The sequence below is a fragment of the Dama dama genome, chromosome 4 (assembly GCF_033118175.1).
Source record: "Dama dama isolate Ldn47 chromosome 4, ASM3311817v1, whole genome shotgun sequence".
Lineage (NCBI taxonomy): Eukaryota > Metazoa > Chordata > Mammalia > Artiodactyla > Cervidae > Dama > Dama dama.
The window spans coordinates 20386369-20401240 of record NC_083684.1 but is presented as its reverse complement, the minus strand read 5'-3'; the positions used below and the strand labels follow the sequence as shown (position 1 = coordinate 20401240).

At 53.2% G+C, this 14872-nt stretch overlaps 1 protein-coding gene across 5 annotated transcripts in view; it reads left to right on the top strand.

Moving 5' to 3' along the window:
• Positions 1–14872, top strand: part of ANKRD11 (ankyrin repeat domain containing 11) — a 119413-nt gene that overhangs the window by 83552 nt on the left and 20989 nt on the right. For 4 of the 5 annotated variants that reach the window (XM_061138372.1, XM_061138377.1, XM_061138374.1 and 1 more), the window contains 2 exons: positions 8498–8638; positions 13047–13185. In XM_061138372.1, coding sequence (XP_060994355.1) covers positions 8552–8638; positions 13047–13185 — 226 coding nt within the window. In that variant the 5' untranslated portion in view covers positions 8498–8551. Of the gene's footprint in view, positions 1–8494; positions 8639–13046; positions 13186–14872 lie in introns of all 5 variants that reach the window. The other variant, XM_061138373.1, reaches the window with a different exon arrangement.

Here is a 14872-nt window from a genome sequence, read left to right as displayed (position 1 = left end):
CACAGGCCTAGCAGACAACCAGCTGAGGCGCTGCCGGCCACACGGGGCGAGCGCACTGTCAGAGCACATGGCCCAGCAGGCTGACGTGAACGGCCTTTTTAAAAAGCAATTCTAGAAGAGTGGGGGACTGGGTGACGCGTGTCCTCAGTGAGGACGCGCTACGGGAATGCACCCCCCCCTCAGTGGGGCGCGTGGGCTGTAGGACCAGACCCCCGGAGAGACCCCTGCTCGGTCACCTGTGCGTGGGCGCTGGGTCCCCCGGAGGAGGAGGGGCAGACAGCACGTTGTCCTCTTGGGCTTGCCCGGATGGCACCCCCATCGGCAGCGGGCAGCTGTGGTCCCCACGCGCCGGCCACACGCGGCTGGGCCAGCGCCTCCCGCCTCGGTGCTCTGCCCTGTGTCAGTCCCTCTGCCTAGTTTCCTGACTGGGGAGACGTCCCTTTATGTCCAGGATGTTAGGCTTGTACAGAACTCTTCTGTCAGCTGTCCTTTGGTTTGTCCAGCGGCGTAGGCCATCCTGGGGGCACAGGGAGGTATTAAGGGCCATGCAGAGTGGGAGGGCCCCCTGAGGCCCCAGCTCTGGGCAGGCAGCCCCTCCTCTTCCTCAGAAGGCACCTTGTGTAGGCCAGGTGCCTCGGGGCTCCTGGGAGCCTGGTTCCCACAGTGGTGATGGCTGTTATCTGAGCCTTGTGGGAAAGTGCCAGGACAGGGGACGTGTTAGCGCTTTCACACCGGGCTGGTGGCCCAGACTGTAAGGGGTGTGTGTGTGTGTGTGTGTGTGTGTGTGTTCAGGCTGCTCTAGGTTGGTGGAGGCAGTGTCTTCATCTCGACCCGGGGCCTTGCCCACGCTTGAGGATCGTGGTGCTGAGTCCTCAAGCCACCTGGCTGCCTGGTCACGTGGCTGGAAACCCATCGTCAAAGTCACAATTAAGGCCTTTTCAAACCAACTGGCTGGAAGAGTGTCGAGTTTCCTGTGAAGCTGCCATCACGTCTTAATTTAGAAACTGATGAAAGATCTACCCAAGGGTGTCATGGGGGGGGGGGGGTGGAGCATGTCCCTGTTGTGATATAGTGATCACAGCAGAGGCAGTGTCCAGCCTCCCACTGACTTGGGTCTTGCTGCCCACAGTCTGCATGTGACAACCTGGGGTGGCTGGGGGCCTGGGTAAGCCGCCGTGAGGTCACTGGGTCCTGGGGTCTCCAGCACAGACCCTCCTGCCCAGTCACAAAACTAAGGTTCTTTGTTTTCCTTCATTGAAGTGTACTTGATTTGCCATATTGTTATGTATGTTTCAGGTATACAAGATAGTGATTCAGTGTTTTTATAGATTAGACTCCAATACAGTTACTGTAACATACTGTCTATAATTCCCTGTGCTATGGAGTGTATCCTTGCAGCTTATTTCTATTATACACAGGAGTTTGTATCTGTTAAGTCCACACCTCTCTCCTGCCCCTCTGCCTTACATCTGCTTGCTGGTGACCGACCGCTGGTTTGTCCTTGACATCTTTGAGTCTAGTCACCAGTCTGTTGTATGTTTTAGATTCCATACAGAAGTGTTACCATGCAGTGTGTGTCTTTGCCTGTCTGACCTACTGGGCTTAGCGTAATGCTCTCCAAATCCATCTATGTTGCTGCAAAATTTCATTTTTTATGGCTGAGTAATAGTCCATTGTGTGTGTGCGTGTGCGTGTATACACATCACATCTTCTTTATCCATTCATCTGTAGATGGCCATTTAGGTTGTTTTCTAAGTCTTGGCTATTCTGACTAGTGCTGCTGTGAACATTGGGGTGCATGTATCATCTTGAATTAGTATTTTTGTTTTTTTCCCAGACATATTCCAGAGTGGAATTGCTGGGTCATATGATAGTTCTGTCTTTAGTTTTTTAAGGAACCTCATACTATTCTCCACCGTGGCCACACCAGTCCACATTCCCACCAACAGTGCAGGAGGGCTCTCTTTCTCCACATTCTCTCCAGTGTTTGTTATTTGTATGCTTTAATGACGGCCATTCTGAACAGTGTGAAGTGATACCACACTGTGGTTTTCATTTACATTCTCTCATCATTAGCAGCGTGAAGCATCTTCTCATGTGCCTGTTGGTCGTCTGTGTGTCTTCTTTGGAAGAGTGTCTATTCAGGTCTCTTGCCCATTTTCCGATTTTTTTTTAAAATGTTTTCAGTGTCTAAATTCTTTATATGTTGTATATATATTTACATGTAATATACATATATCTATATATATATACACACACACATATGGCCACAGTATGAGGCTTGTGGGATCTTAATTCCTCGACCAGGGACTGAACCTATTCCCTTAGCAGTGCAAGTGTGGAGTCCTAACCACTGGACTGCCAGGAGATTCATGTTTATATCATTTGGATATTAACCCCTTTTGGTTATATCATCTGCAGGTGTTTTCTTCCACTCAGTAAGTTGTCCTTTTTATGATTTCTTTTGTTGTGCAAAAGTTTAAAATTTACTTCAGTTCAGTTCAGTTGCTCTGTCGTGTCTGACTCTTTGCGACCCCATGAATTGCAGCACGCCAGGCCTCCCTGTCCATCACAAACTCCCGGAGTTTACTCAAACTCATGCCCATCGAGTCAGTGATGCCATCCAGCCATCTCATCCTCTGTTGTCCCCTTCTCCTCCTTCCCCCAATCCCTCCCAGCATCAGGGTCTTTTCCAATGAGTCAACTCTTTGCATGAGGTGGCCAAAGTATTGGAGTTTCAGCTTCAGCATCAGTCCTTCCAGTGAACACCCAGGACTTAGCTCCTTCGGGATGGACTGGTTGGATCTCCTTGCAGTCCAAGGGACTCTAAAGAGTGTTCTCCAACACCATAGTTCAAAAGCATCAATTTCTGGGCGCTCAGCTTTCTTCACAGTCCAACTCTCTCATCCATACATGACCACTGAAAAAACCATAGCCTTTGACTAGACGGACCTTTGTTGGCAAAGTAATGTCTCTGCTTTTTAATATGCTATCTAGGTTGGTCATAATTTTCCAAGAAGTAAGCATCTTTTAATTTCTTGGCTGCAGTCACCATCTGCAGTGATTTTGGAGCCCAAAAAAATAAAGTCTGACACTGTTTCCACTGTCTCCCCATCTATTTCCCCTGAGGTGATGGGACCAGATGCCATGATCTTAGTTTTCTGAAGATACCCTTTATTTTTGCTTTTATTTCTTTTGCCTTTAGAGATGGATCCAAAAAAACATTGCTACGACTTACGTCAGAGAAAGTTCTGCCTGTGTTTTCTTCTAGGAGTTGTATGGTTTGCAGTCTTACATTTAGGTGTTTAATCCATTTTAATTTATTTTTGTATATGGTGTGGGGAAATGTTCTAATCTTTAATCTTTTACCAGTTTTCCCAGGACCACTTATTGAAGAGACTGTCTTTTCTCCATGTATATTCTTCGTCATAGATTGATTTGCCATAGGTTTTTTGGGTCTCTGTCCTGTTACATTGATCTGTGACCTAAATGTCTGTCTGTCAGCACCATACTGTTCTGACTTTCGGAGCTCTATAGTCTAGTCTCAAGTCAGGGAGCATGATTCCTCCAGCTTTGTTCCTTCCCCTTAGGGCTGGTTTGGCAGTAACTCCCTCACCATCCAGTGGTTAAGATTCTGTGCTCCCGAGACAAGGGGCACACGTGTGATCCCTGGTTGGAGAACCATGCTCCTGCAGGCCACACAAAGCAGCCTTTAAAAAAAAGACTGCTTTGGCAATTTGGCAAAATTTGTGGTTCTGTGTAAATTTTAGGGTTATTTGTTTTAGTTCTGTGGAAAATGTCATAGATATTATGATAGAGATTGTGTTAAATTGGTAGATTTCTTTGGGTAATCTGGTCATCTTAACAGTATTAGTTTGTCCAACTAAAGAGCACAAGATATCTTTCCATTTTTTAATATCACCTTCACATTTCCTTCATCAATGTTTTGTAGTTTTTACAGTGTAGATCTTTCATCTCTGTAGATAAGTGTATTCCTAGGTATTTTATTCTTTCCTGCCATTCAAAATGGGATTTTTTTCTTTCTGACAGTTCATTATTAGTGTATAGAAAAGCAACAGATTTCTGTCCTTACCCACTTAGGCCAGTGTTTCTGAAGTGTCCTGACAGCTTCTCATTGTGAGGAAAACAGTCTGTTTCTGTCTTTGCCCTTAACATACCCTGGAAACATGTTCACAGGTGACTTTCATGAGATGTGAGTGTGATGCCTCCTGGTACTCTGTGTTGTGTGTTATTCCACTTTCTAAAACATGACTGTTGAACATGCTGAAGCAATAGTGGGACTAAGTATGGTCAGGAAGCCCGCAGGAGGTGAACTGCATCTCAGGGCACTGCCCCAGAGTCCCTCTCATGCTCATGTTTCTCCTTTGGTGAAAAGTCTGCTTGTGTCTTTTGTCCATTTTCTGTTTGGATGTTTTTCGTTTTTCTGACTTGTGGTGTGCACTTTGTCTCTTCATCCTGTTAATCAGGTCTTCACTGAGCGGCTTTCAGTTTGGTTGAGATGCAGAGGACCAGTGTTTCCCTTTTTGAATGAATGGCACTGCTGGTGTCATGTCTAAGAATGCTGCCTACCTGAGGTCTCGAAGATTTCTCCTACTGTTTTTCCTAAAATTTGTACAGGTTTTTATAGTTTCTTTTGTTTTTTTTTTTAAGATGTATACGTGAGTATTCCATTATTATTTGGAGCACTTGTTAATGATACTGTGTTTTTGTTGTTTTTACATGTTCTTGCTAATTTGTAGACATAGGGTGGATTTTTGTGTGTTGATCTGCTATTTTGCAACCTCTTTGAGCTCACTGTATCTAGGAGTTTTTGGTTGATTCCTTGCAATTTTTTAGATAGACAGTCATGTCATTATCAGGTAGAATGTTTTATTTTTCTGTCCCAATCCGTTTGTCTCTTTTCCCCCTTTTCTTCCTCATTCGCTGACTGGTGCTTCAAGGACGATGTCCAGAAGCAGGAGTGGGAGGGAGGCGTGTCCTGTGTCTCACTGTCAGGGCGATGCTGGCTGATGGTGCTGTCCACTCCCCTCCTCTCTGAGGGGTTCCTGGACCCTGTGGTGCCGAGGGTCTTTGAATGCCAGATACTTTTCTGCATCAGTCGTTAGGATTCTTCTTCCCTGACCTGTTGATGTGGTGGGTTGTGTTGATTAGTTTTCAAGCACTGGACCAGGTTTGGAGGTTTCTAACATCAGCGTTGCTGCCCAACCTCTCCGGTCACCGCCTCCACGTGGTGACCCTGCGGGGGTCACTCTAGACCTGGTGCTGGCTCTTCTCCCCATTTGTCCTGCAGCCGCCTAGTGGGTGGGCTTTGTGTCCCCAGCTTTTGGCAGTGCTGCAGGGTCGCCCGGGGTCCTGCTGCAGGGTCGCAGGGTCACTGTCCTGTCTCTCCCCAGAGCTGTCCTCCTCTGGGTCTTCGGTCTGGTCTTCCTCTGGCTTGTGCTTTTGTCTCTTGGTCATCTCTCTCCCTTTCTTTCTCTGTGGATCAGCTGTGGAGGTGTGTGGACTTGCCCCCTGTGCTCTTGGTCACCTGAGTTCTCAGGCCAGCCTGTCCCTGTCTTCTCCTGCATTTCCTGTGCATCTTTGTCCTTTCTGTGTAAGATGGCTGTTTTTCCTCCTGTGTTTCCAGCCCCTTCACCCCCATCTTCCTAGCTGTGTGTTCACCTTTAATTGATGAGGTTTTCGTTCCCATTCTGGCCACAGTTACAGTGCTTGTCGTGTGCTCTGTGCAAGGGGAGGGTCTCCCTGCAGCCGGGGAGCCCGGAGCTGCTGCCCCGTGTCCAGTGACCTGCCTTTCTGTACGAGGCATGGGGCCCCCAAAAGGGAGATGGTCCTGGAACAGAGCCTGGCAACCAGCCCCCGACTTTCTAATAACCTCCTAGGGTGCAGTCTGTCCATAACCAGCATTTTAAACTTTATTACTGTGAAATGTAACATAACATCTAAACGTCTGCCAAGTATTGATAAAAATGTAGAATGTCATTCTCACAAAGTGCACATGGGTGTGGCCTTTGTGTACTAAACTCCTGTCACACTCTCGGGCGTGACTCCCGTCCACACTTTTACGGCGATCACCACTTGATGTGTTGGTCGTCCTGTCGCCTCAGTTAGGCAGACAGACAGTGTGCCCTTTTTCCCTGTGACTTGTGGCGTGGTTGGACCTGTGTGACTCAGCTGCCCCTGGGGCCGCCTGGGCCCGTGTGTGGGCCCGTGTGCGTGGCTCTGCCTGCGCGCCCTCAGGCCGTCGGTTCCTCTGCTCTGCGTTCTTGCTGATGCTCTGTATCTTGTTTTGGTTTTTGTTTGAATTTCTCATCTGGATTTCTTCTCTTGTGAAGGGCCTATTTAAGTCTCGTGTCCATGTCTGCAGTGGACGTCCACTCTCTGGCTTGCCGGTTTGTGGGTGCTCTCTGCAGAGGCTGCTTAAAGGGCTTGCTGGCAGGTGTGTATGTAGGAAGCTCCATCTTCTCCTGTGGGACGGTGACCTTTAATGAACAAAATGTGCTGCTTTCCAGGTGTCAGAATTTGCAGACTTGGCCATCATGGTCAGTGTTCTGGCTGTGCAGGTGTCTTCTTATCTTGAGGCTGCGGAGACGTTCTCTGTCTGTTGTCCAGTGGCCTGTTCGTGCTGGTCTGTGGGTTCTGTGGGGGGCAGGGTGGGGATCACTGTCGTTTCTGCACGTGGACTCTGCCGGCGGCACAGTCCTCAGTGGGAATGCAGCTCACCTGCACACAGGCTCAGCCTGTGGGGGGTCCGTGTCAGCGTCAGGCTGTGTCAGCACTGTTCTTCAGCTCTTTAAAACTGTGACATTAATTTTTTAAATTAATATTTATTTATGGAACGTGAGGTTCTCTACTTTCCTTGTTAGGTTTATTAGCAGGGTTCCTTTCTTTCTTTCTACAAGATTTTTCCCTACTTTACTCCTGCCGACGTGGGCTTCTGCACAGGGGACACTGGGGGTTTCCTGACCGTGCTCCCGACAGCAAGTCCTCCTGCTCCTCCCTGTGCCCGGGGTCACTACACAGGTGCTCAGCGGCTGGGCCTGAATCCTCACATGCCTGAGGGTTCGCCACAGTAGACCTTTACTGAAAAGTAACTATTTTACAAAAGGAAACAAGATTAATGAAGAGTGGCCTGGCTTTGTGCAGCTCAGATCCACAGGGCATGTACTAAGACGAGTTTTGAAAGTGTGGACTGGCCCTCTGCATGCCCTCCTGGTCTGGACACCATGAGATCAGGGTCCAGAACGCACGGATCTCTGAGGTGGCCATACACACTCAGAGGTGCCCATGTCTTGGAGCAAGAGGGGTGAGTGTCCCAGGGCTCCTCGGCTCAATTTTTCTCATCTTCATCTTGAGACTAGGCAGTCGGTTTTTTTAAAATTTATCTTCTGCATAATCTTTTAAGTTTTTATGGAAACATTACTGATGAGTTCCCAGGTAGTATGGAACTTCAGCCGCTGTCCTGAGTCAGGTTCTGAGATGCCACAATTTAGGCTGAGATGGTCCAGTTTTGTAGTAGGAAAATGGAAGAAAGCTTGGAATTCCCAGTTTCAATTATAGACAGGAAATGTCATTTCCGGCCTCAGCCCTGGGATGTGCGGAGGCAAACCTGGGCCCCCGTGCGGTGCTGTGCCACTAGATTGTGTCAGCCAGCTACATGCCAGGGGTCCTTTGTGAACTCGTATCAGTTGACATGGAGAAAGAAGACAGGTTCTTGGGAGGCTGGCGAAGGGCAGGTTGGAGCTCCCACTCCAGATGCTTCCGAACAGTATGTCTGCAAAGCTGTTCAGAGTAGAGGCTGATTCTAATTCTGGTGAGCTGTGTGCAGAGACCCTCGTCCAGCACGGCAGGCCCTGGGGGTGTGATCTGGTTGGTGTGACATGCTCTCTCTGACTGTGAGGATGAGGTCTGAGGAGGGCACTGCCAGGAAGACAGAGCAGACATGCTTTCCCTGTTCCTTCTGCCAAACACAGTGAACAGCCTGGATGTGATGGACGGGATGTGCAGCACTGTCCACGCCGGGCAGGCTCGGGTTGGGTTGGGTCAGTGTGGCCGCAGGCAGAAGAGACTCAGGAACAGGTGCAGAGAGAGGCTGGTGTGCGCCGGGCGGTCAGGGAGCAGCACACGGTAGTGAGACATCGAGTCGGGCAGAGCCTCTGCTGGGTTTCTGGGGAGGGTGGTGGGTGGGACTGACCAACTCCGTGGGATGCAGGGGGGGGGTCTCTAGTTGCCTGGTAGCTGGACTCCCATGTGAACCCCAAGGCCCTGCTGTGTTCTCTTTCGTGGGGTGTAGACAGTGCCCTGCCGGAGCTGACCACTGGGTGGTGCTTCAGGAGAAGCCCTGTCCTGGACCCTGACAGGGGAGGGGACCCCTTCAGAAAAGTCACTGCACCAGTGCATCGTGTGATGCTGACTGGAGGTGCCTGGGTTTCCTGTGGGGTCACCGAACCTTAATCCCATGTCCTCTGTTTTGAAGCAGACGGTTGATGATGAAGCGATGGCGGCGTGAATGAAGGCCCAGTGAGGAGAAACGATGCCCAAGGGTGGGTGTTCTAGAACCCCACAGCAGGAAGAGCGTTCCCTGAGCAGCGACATGGTGGAGAAGCAGCCCGGGAAAAAGGTGAGCTCCCGCGTCCGTGCGGGGTTAGACCCGGGTGTCGCCTGCCTGCCTGCCCAGGCTGCTCTGCTTGTCCCTCTGCCCTCCTTGTGCCCGGTGCTGGTGTTGGGCCCCCTCTGGGGCCAGCAAGGGAGGAGCTGCTGTGGTCTGGGTGGCTGTGGACGACAGCACCAGCTTCCTCTGGAGGATGTGTTTGACAGCAGAGTGCTTTCAGCACTGGGTCCATGGACAGAAGCTGGTGCCTGTCTGAGAGACCCCACGACCCTGGGTTCTGACCTCAGCTGCGGGCAGACCAAATGTGACAGTGGCCGTGTGAGTGGTCCTAACCGAGATGCTGCTGGGCAACTGCACTCCCAGTTTTGCTCAACCCAGTGTGAACAGGAAACAGGATGTCGACCTGCATCCTTGTGTCCTGTTAATGTGCTGGTGCCCTGGACCCCGTGACCCCAGTGTTCCCTCCAGGCTGGTCTGCAGAATCCCAGACTCACAGCCTTCCTGAGGGAGGGCCACCCGTGAAGGCGGTCTGTGGCCTGTGCCCTGGCTCCTGTCCAGGAGGAGGGGGCGGTGCAGATGAGCTCATGTGGAAGCTGGGTGTGGCTTGGTGCTGCTTGGTTTTTGAGCAGGTCTTGGACGAGGCCTCAGACTCCCTGCTCCTCTGAATGCTGGGCAACTGTAGGAGTGCTGGTTCTCAGGATCCACGTGCAGATGCTGAAGCCCAGAAGGGCGGCAGGGGCAGGGGTCTGCCGGATCTTAGTTCCCTGTCCAGGGGTTGAGCCTGCGCCCCCTCCACTGGAAGCGCAGAGTCTTAACCTCTGGACCACCCGGGGGGTCCCCAGACAGGCTTTCTGGTGGCAGCGAAGGGTCAGGGTTTTGCCATCCTGTATGGACTCCTGTGGTCCCCGTGACCTGCGAGGCAGGTGTCGCCTGGGGACTCCTGCTTGTCTGTCAGGGCACAGAAGGAATGGAGAAAAAGCCTCAAGGAACAGACTGTGCCGAGTGTTAGCCCCTTCTGCTCCCAGTCCAGCCCGCACCCTGCCCTGCTCTGCAGGACCTGGGCCGTAGCTCCCCGAGTGCTCACCGGGCATAGCTGTGTGACAGCCACACGTGCCCACGGCAGACTCCATGGGAGAAAGGATGGGTCCGACCTTGAGGGCAATGAGCACCCAGCCGTGGGGTGGGGGTGTCTGTGGAGGAGCTCCCAGGGTGTGCAGGAAGCTGTGGGGAGTGGGCGTGAGGAGGCAAGCCCACAGCCGAGGCAGTGTGCAGTGTGTTCCTGCACGCTGTTAGCCAGCAGCTGGATACTCAAGTTTTATTGAAGCAGAAATGCACCTATCATTTCTAGAACCTGGGAGCATCATGATTGAGACCAGGTTTCACAGCACCGCCAGTGTCCTTGGGGGCCACCCCCCCTCCCCCCCGCCTGCCCCCCCCAAGCCTCTGCTCTAACCATGCCTCCCCACCCACAGGCCATGCGGATCCATGGCTGGGATTTCTGCTGCTTTCCCGTGGATAGGCCCTTGCTGTCAAGAAGGAGGCTCTCCCTCTGGGGCTGCGTGGTGTCCACTGTGTGGATGTTCAGCTCCACCTCCTTTGTGCGGATGCAGGTCTGGGATGTGAACACACATACATTGGGTTTTCTGCAGAAGTGGCAGATACGGTTTACTGGTTGGTCAAAGTGACTGCTCCTCAGATGGCGGCTCAGATGGCAAAGCATCTGCCTGCAATGCGGGAGACCTGGGTTCGATCCCTGGGTTGGAAGATCCCCTGGAGAAGGAAATGGCAACCCACTCCAGTACTCTTGCCTGGGAAATCCCATGGATGGAAGAGCCTGGTAGGCTACAGTCCACGGGGTCGCAGAATTGGACACGACTGAGCAACTTAATTTTCACTTTTTAAAGTGACTGCACAGTTCTGCACCCCAGAACCTGGTCGAGGTGGACCCAGTCCATGCTGACAGTGACCTCTGTAGACAGACAGGTGTTTTCCTGTTGTCTGCAGGCTCTCTGTGACCCATCTGGGCTGTTCTGTTCTGAGCTGTGAAGGAGGGTCAACGTTTACTTTCTTCCTGTGGATGTTCACCTGGTCACTGTCACTGGAAGGCTGTCTGTTCCTCCTGGGTTGTGGAGGTCAGGTGGGGCTCACTTCTGCTCTTTGCTCTGGACCTTTGGCCTTTAGCTTAGGGCCACCTGTTGTGTAATCTTGGTACCTGGTAATTTAACTTGTCCGCTTGCATTGTTCTCCAGAATTGTCCGTGTTATTCTTGCACCTTTGGTTTCCACGTACATTTTGGAAAAGCTGGTTGATGTGCTGGGCTTTGACTGCTCTGAATGTGAAGATGCATTTGGGAGATCTGCTGGGTTAATAGTGATGAACACAAGTGGCCTCCATTTTATCAGTCCTGTTTCTGTTCTCAGGGGTTTATCATATGCATAGAGGCCTTGAGCATCTTTTGTTAGGTTTATTCCTGTGTGTTTGATGTCTCTTGATATTAACACAGCATGCTTCAGCGTGACTTCCTGGTTGTCTGTAGCATGTGGGAACCACCCACTTTCTTTCCAGCAGCCTCCCTCACCCACTTACCAATCTGAAGAATTGGACTGTATATTCCTCATGATTCTTTCAGGTGTCCAATCCTGCCATCCCTCAGGAAGATCAGGGTTTCGGGGGGCCCTGCTCTGACTGGAGGAGCCACCCCCCAAGGCTGTTGTCCGGGTGGGAGCCCCCACCCACGTCTGTGCTGGAGTGGAGGCACCCATTTGCCTTTTGCTGGGTGACTGCTGTTTCTTCACTGTTAACAAAACTAAGTCGTGTGACACGTGGCTTGTGCTGTGGACTCTGTTGGAAGCTTTGAGGGTCCCCAGCAGCCCAAGGCCAGTTGCTTAGCCTGTCCCATCGGCCTGTCTGGTGGGAGCACGGGTGTCACCTCCTGGTTTTAATTTGTGTTTTCCTGTCTCCAAACACCTCTCCAAATGTGAACTGGCTATGTGGATATTTTCTTAAGTGCACACTCATATTCTTTTGCTTATTAAAAAGTGGTTTTGTTTTTCAGTAGTTGTGGTGATTATAGGTATTCTTGCCTTGAACCCTGTCTCGGGGGTGCACCCGATCTTCTGCAGTGGAGCCTGTGTCGAGTGGGGACACCCTTCTCACAGTGTGCTGGGGGTTGGTGTCAGGACCTCAGGCCATTTCTGCAGTTGAGAGGGTCATGATTTCTGTACTTCATTTTCTTAATGTGAATTACATTGATTTTTCAGATGTTTTGCATTTCTGAAAAATTTTGATTTGGATTATCTTTTTTCTGTCTAAATACCAGATTCATCAGCTGGGCCAGTTTTCTTGGTGGGAAGGTGCTGAGGACATTCTGGGGCTTGGCTGGTGGGGGTGGGGTGCAGGTGGGGACAGGCGGGCCTGTGTCGGGCCTTGCCTGCTGGCCCCTCTGCGCGCTCCAGATGCCCCTGCAGCTTGTGGTGTGCTCTGGTGGGACCCCTGGTCACCGAGGGTGTCTTGTTACCTCCAGAGACCGGAGGGCTGTTGGGGTCCCAGGAGACAGGGCTGTGCAGCATTCAGGCCTCAGTGTACCCTCCCAGGATCACCTGAGGCCTCGGTGTTGCGAGGGTGGTGTGTGTGGGGAGGATTCCAGAAAGAAAGCTTGTCGCTGGGGAAGGGAGCTGCATGGCGGCAGCAGTGCTGTCTTCCATGTCAGCGCGAGCCTAGTGGCCCGTGCGGCGCCCTGTGGGCCGGTGAGCCAGGCACTGCATAGTCGGAGGTGGCACCGAGTGCGCCCTGTCCCACCCCACCCCCAGGGCTCTGCGTGCTGCTCTTTCTGGGTGGGGCCTTGTGGAGTCTGAGCCCTCCACCCCTCCTGCGAGGCGGGCATCACCTCTGCTTCTGCAGACAGTGACACCAAGGCAGATGCGTGGCTGGACTTCCCAGGATGGGGCTGGAATGCGGGCTTCTGGGTCCTTAACCTGCCGAGAGGCCAGCAGGGCTGGGAGTGATGGCCACACCCGACCACCATCTGGGCCAGCTCCTGCAGTGGGGTGGGCCGCCCACCCTGGGGCCACCCGCAGGGTCACAGGCCTACAGCAAGGCCAGAGTTGACTGGAGCATGGAGCAGGCAGGGGGCTGCAGAAAGATGCACAGAAAGGGGAGCCCACTGTCTTGGGCAGACACGCTCCTGTCCAGTGGGAGGCTTTATAGCACACAGTGGGCACCATTGGTCAAGCCTCTCTGAAGGTGTGTTCGCTCACCTCCGAGTCCGTCCCAGGGGCAGTGCCATGGCTGGGTAGAAGGCTCCATTACCAAATATGAGGTGTGTTCTCCTGGCACAGGAAGTGAAGTCCTTGAAGATGTGAGGACGTTGAAACTTTAATGTGGGGATGGTATTTGAAGGTGTTACTTTCTTTTCCAGGACAAAGATAAAGTTTCTCTAACCAAGACCCCAAAGCTGGACCGCAGCGATGGTGGGAAGGAGGTGAGAGAGCGTGCGCCCAAGAGGAAGCTGCCCTTCACCGTGGGGGCCAATGGAGAGCAGAAGGACTCGGACACAGGTACCACTCTTGCCCACCCTCGCAGCCTGGGCTCTGCGCTGACTCCAGGGGGTTCTTCTTGAAGGCCTGGGAGGGTGCTGGGTGAGGCTCTTCACTGATGGTGGGGCGACTGGGAGCTGATAGGGAAGGTTTCCTGGAGAGAATCGCCCCGACCCAGGGGCCTCCCATGTTGTCCACCGTATGTGTGTGACCACCGGCCCCTCTTCCTCTGACTCCCAGGCACCTGCACTCTGCTCAGCCTCTGGAGAGCTTTACATGGGAGGATAAACGGGTTACCCCCAGGGCTGCCACATGTACATAAGTTAACCCAGTTGCCAAAGGGTACTGTGAAACAGGCAGAAGCAAGTTCCGTCTTCCCTCACGTGCGGTGGGAGCGCGTGCAGGAGGACCGGAGACCGCCGCATGGTGCCCGTGCTCCCAGGTCCGTTCCATCTTGAGTTGCTCACAGGGATGTGCTGGGTCCAGGCAAGAACCTGGCCCCCCTGCTGGCCAGCTCACTCCCCTCCTCTTGGCCCAGGGGCCAGAGCCTTCCCAGCCTGCTGGTCATCTGATGGCAGACCCCGAGCCAGGGGCAGGCATGGGTGAATCCATGGCGCCACAAAGGGGTCCTGCTTCCCTCAGGATGCAGCCACAGGGGAAGGAGCAGAGGTCCTGCCAGGATGAGGTGGGGTGCAGGCCCTGCTGTGTGAGGGTTTGCGTCAGTTCACAGGACAAGGACAGGCACAGAAATGAGACAGACGTGAGAAAGTTGGGAGAAGTGGCAGAGGGAGAAGGCTAGAAGGGGTCTCTTTCCTCCTCAAGCCCTTGCACAGGTGTGCGCCCCCCCCCCCCCAGCATGTGATCCCTGGGCTCCCAGCCCTGAGTAGGCACCCAGGCTCATGGGCTGCAGGCCACTGGTGCAGGGTGGTGGGGGTGGTGGTGCCAGCTGGGGTACGACTTGGTTACCGGGAAGGTGGTCCAGCCTCCATGGGGTCCTTCACAAGGAGAGTCGTGGGCATCCTCCCAGGGACCCTCTGTGTCAGGTCTGGTGCAGAGGACACGGGCCGGCCCAGACACGTGCTTAGGCTTGAGCACCTTGGCCAGTCCTGGTTTGTGCACGGTGCAGTGTTGTTGTTTGGTTTCAGGCTTCTTGGATGCTGGGCACCTGCAGGTCAGTGTCCTCCTGCAGGGCTTTCCTGTCACTCGCAGGAAGACTGCTGCTCCAGGAGGGGGCAGCCAGGGGCTGGGATCACCTCCGCATGAGGCCTGGGGGGTGACTGTGTACAGAGGCTCAACGCAGGGCACAGCACTCGCCCTCCTCCTGGTCCTCATCGCCCCTTTGGGGACGGGTCCTGCTGGACCAGTGACCCTTCACCAGCAGGATATGAGCTGCCTGCTGGAGCAGAGGCCTCCCCCACCTCGCGTGACTGTGACCCCCAGGGGCCCACTGTACAGCTCTCTTAGCCATTTGGTTTGTTCATGGGGCAAACCAGACTCCAGTAATGGGGAGCGTCATGTCCTTCGGGCCAGTACTGGGCACCTCGCCCGCAGCTCTGGTCACTGACCCTGCCTGCCTTTCCCGGTGAGCAGTCATCTGGGCAGGTGGGCTGAAGTCCTCCCCATCTCCTCCCCCCCCCCCCCCCGCCAGCGCTTGCTCCCTGGTGCGTGCCCACATCCCTCCGGCGCCCCCTGCTGGGACATGCAGCCT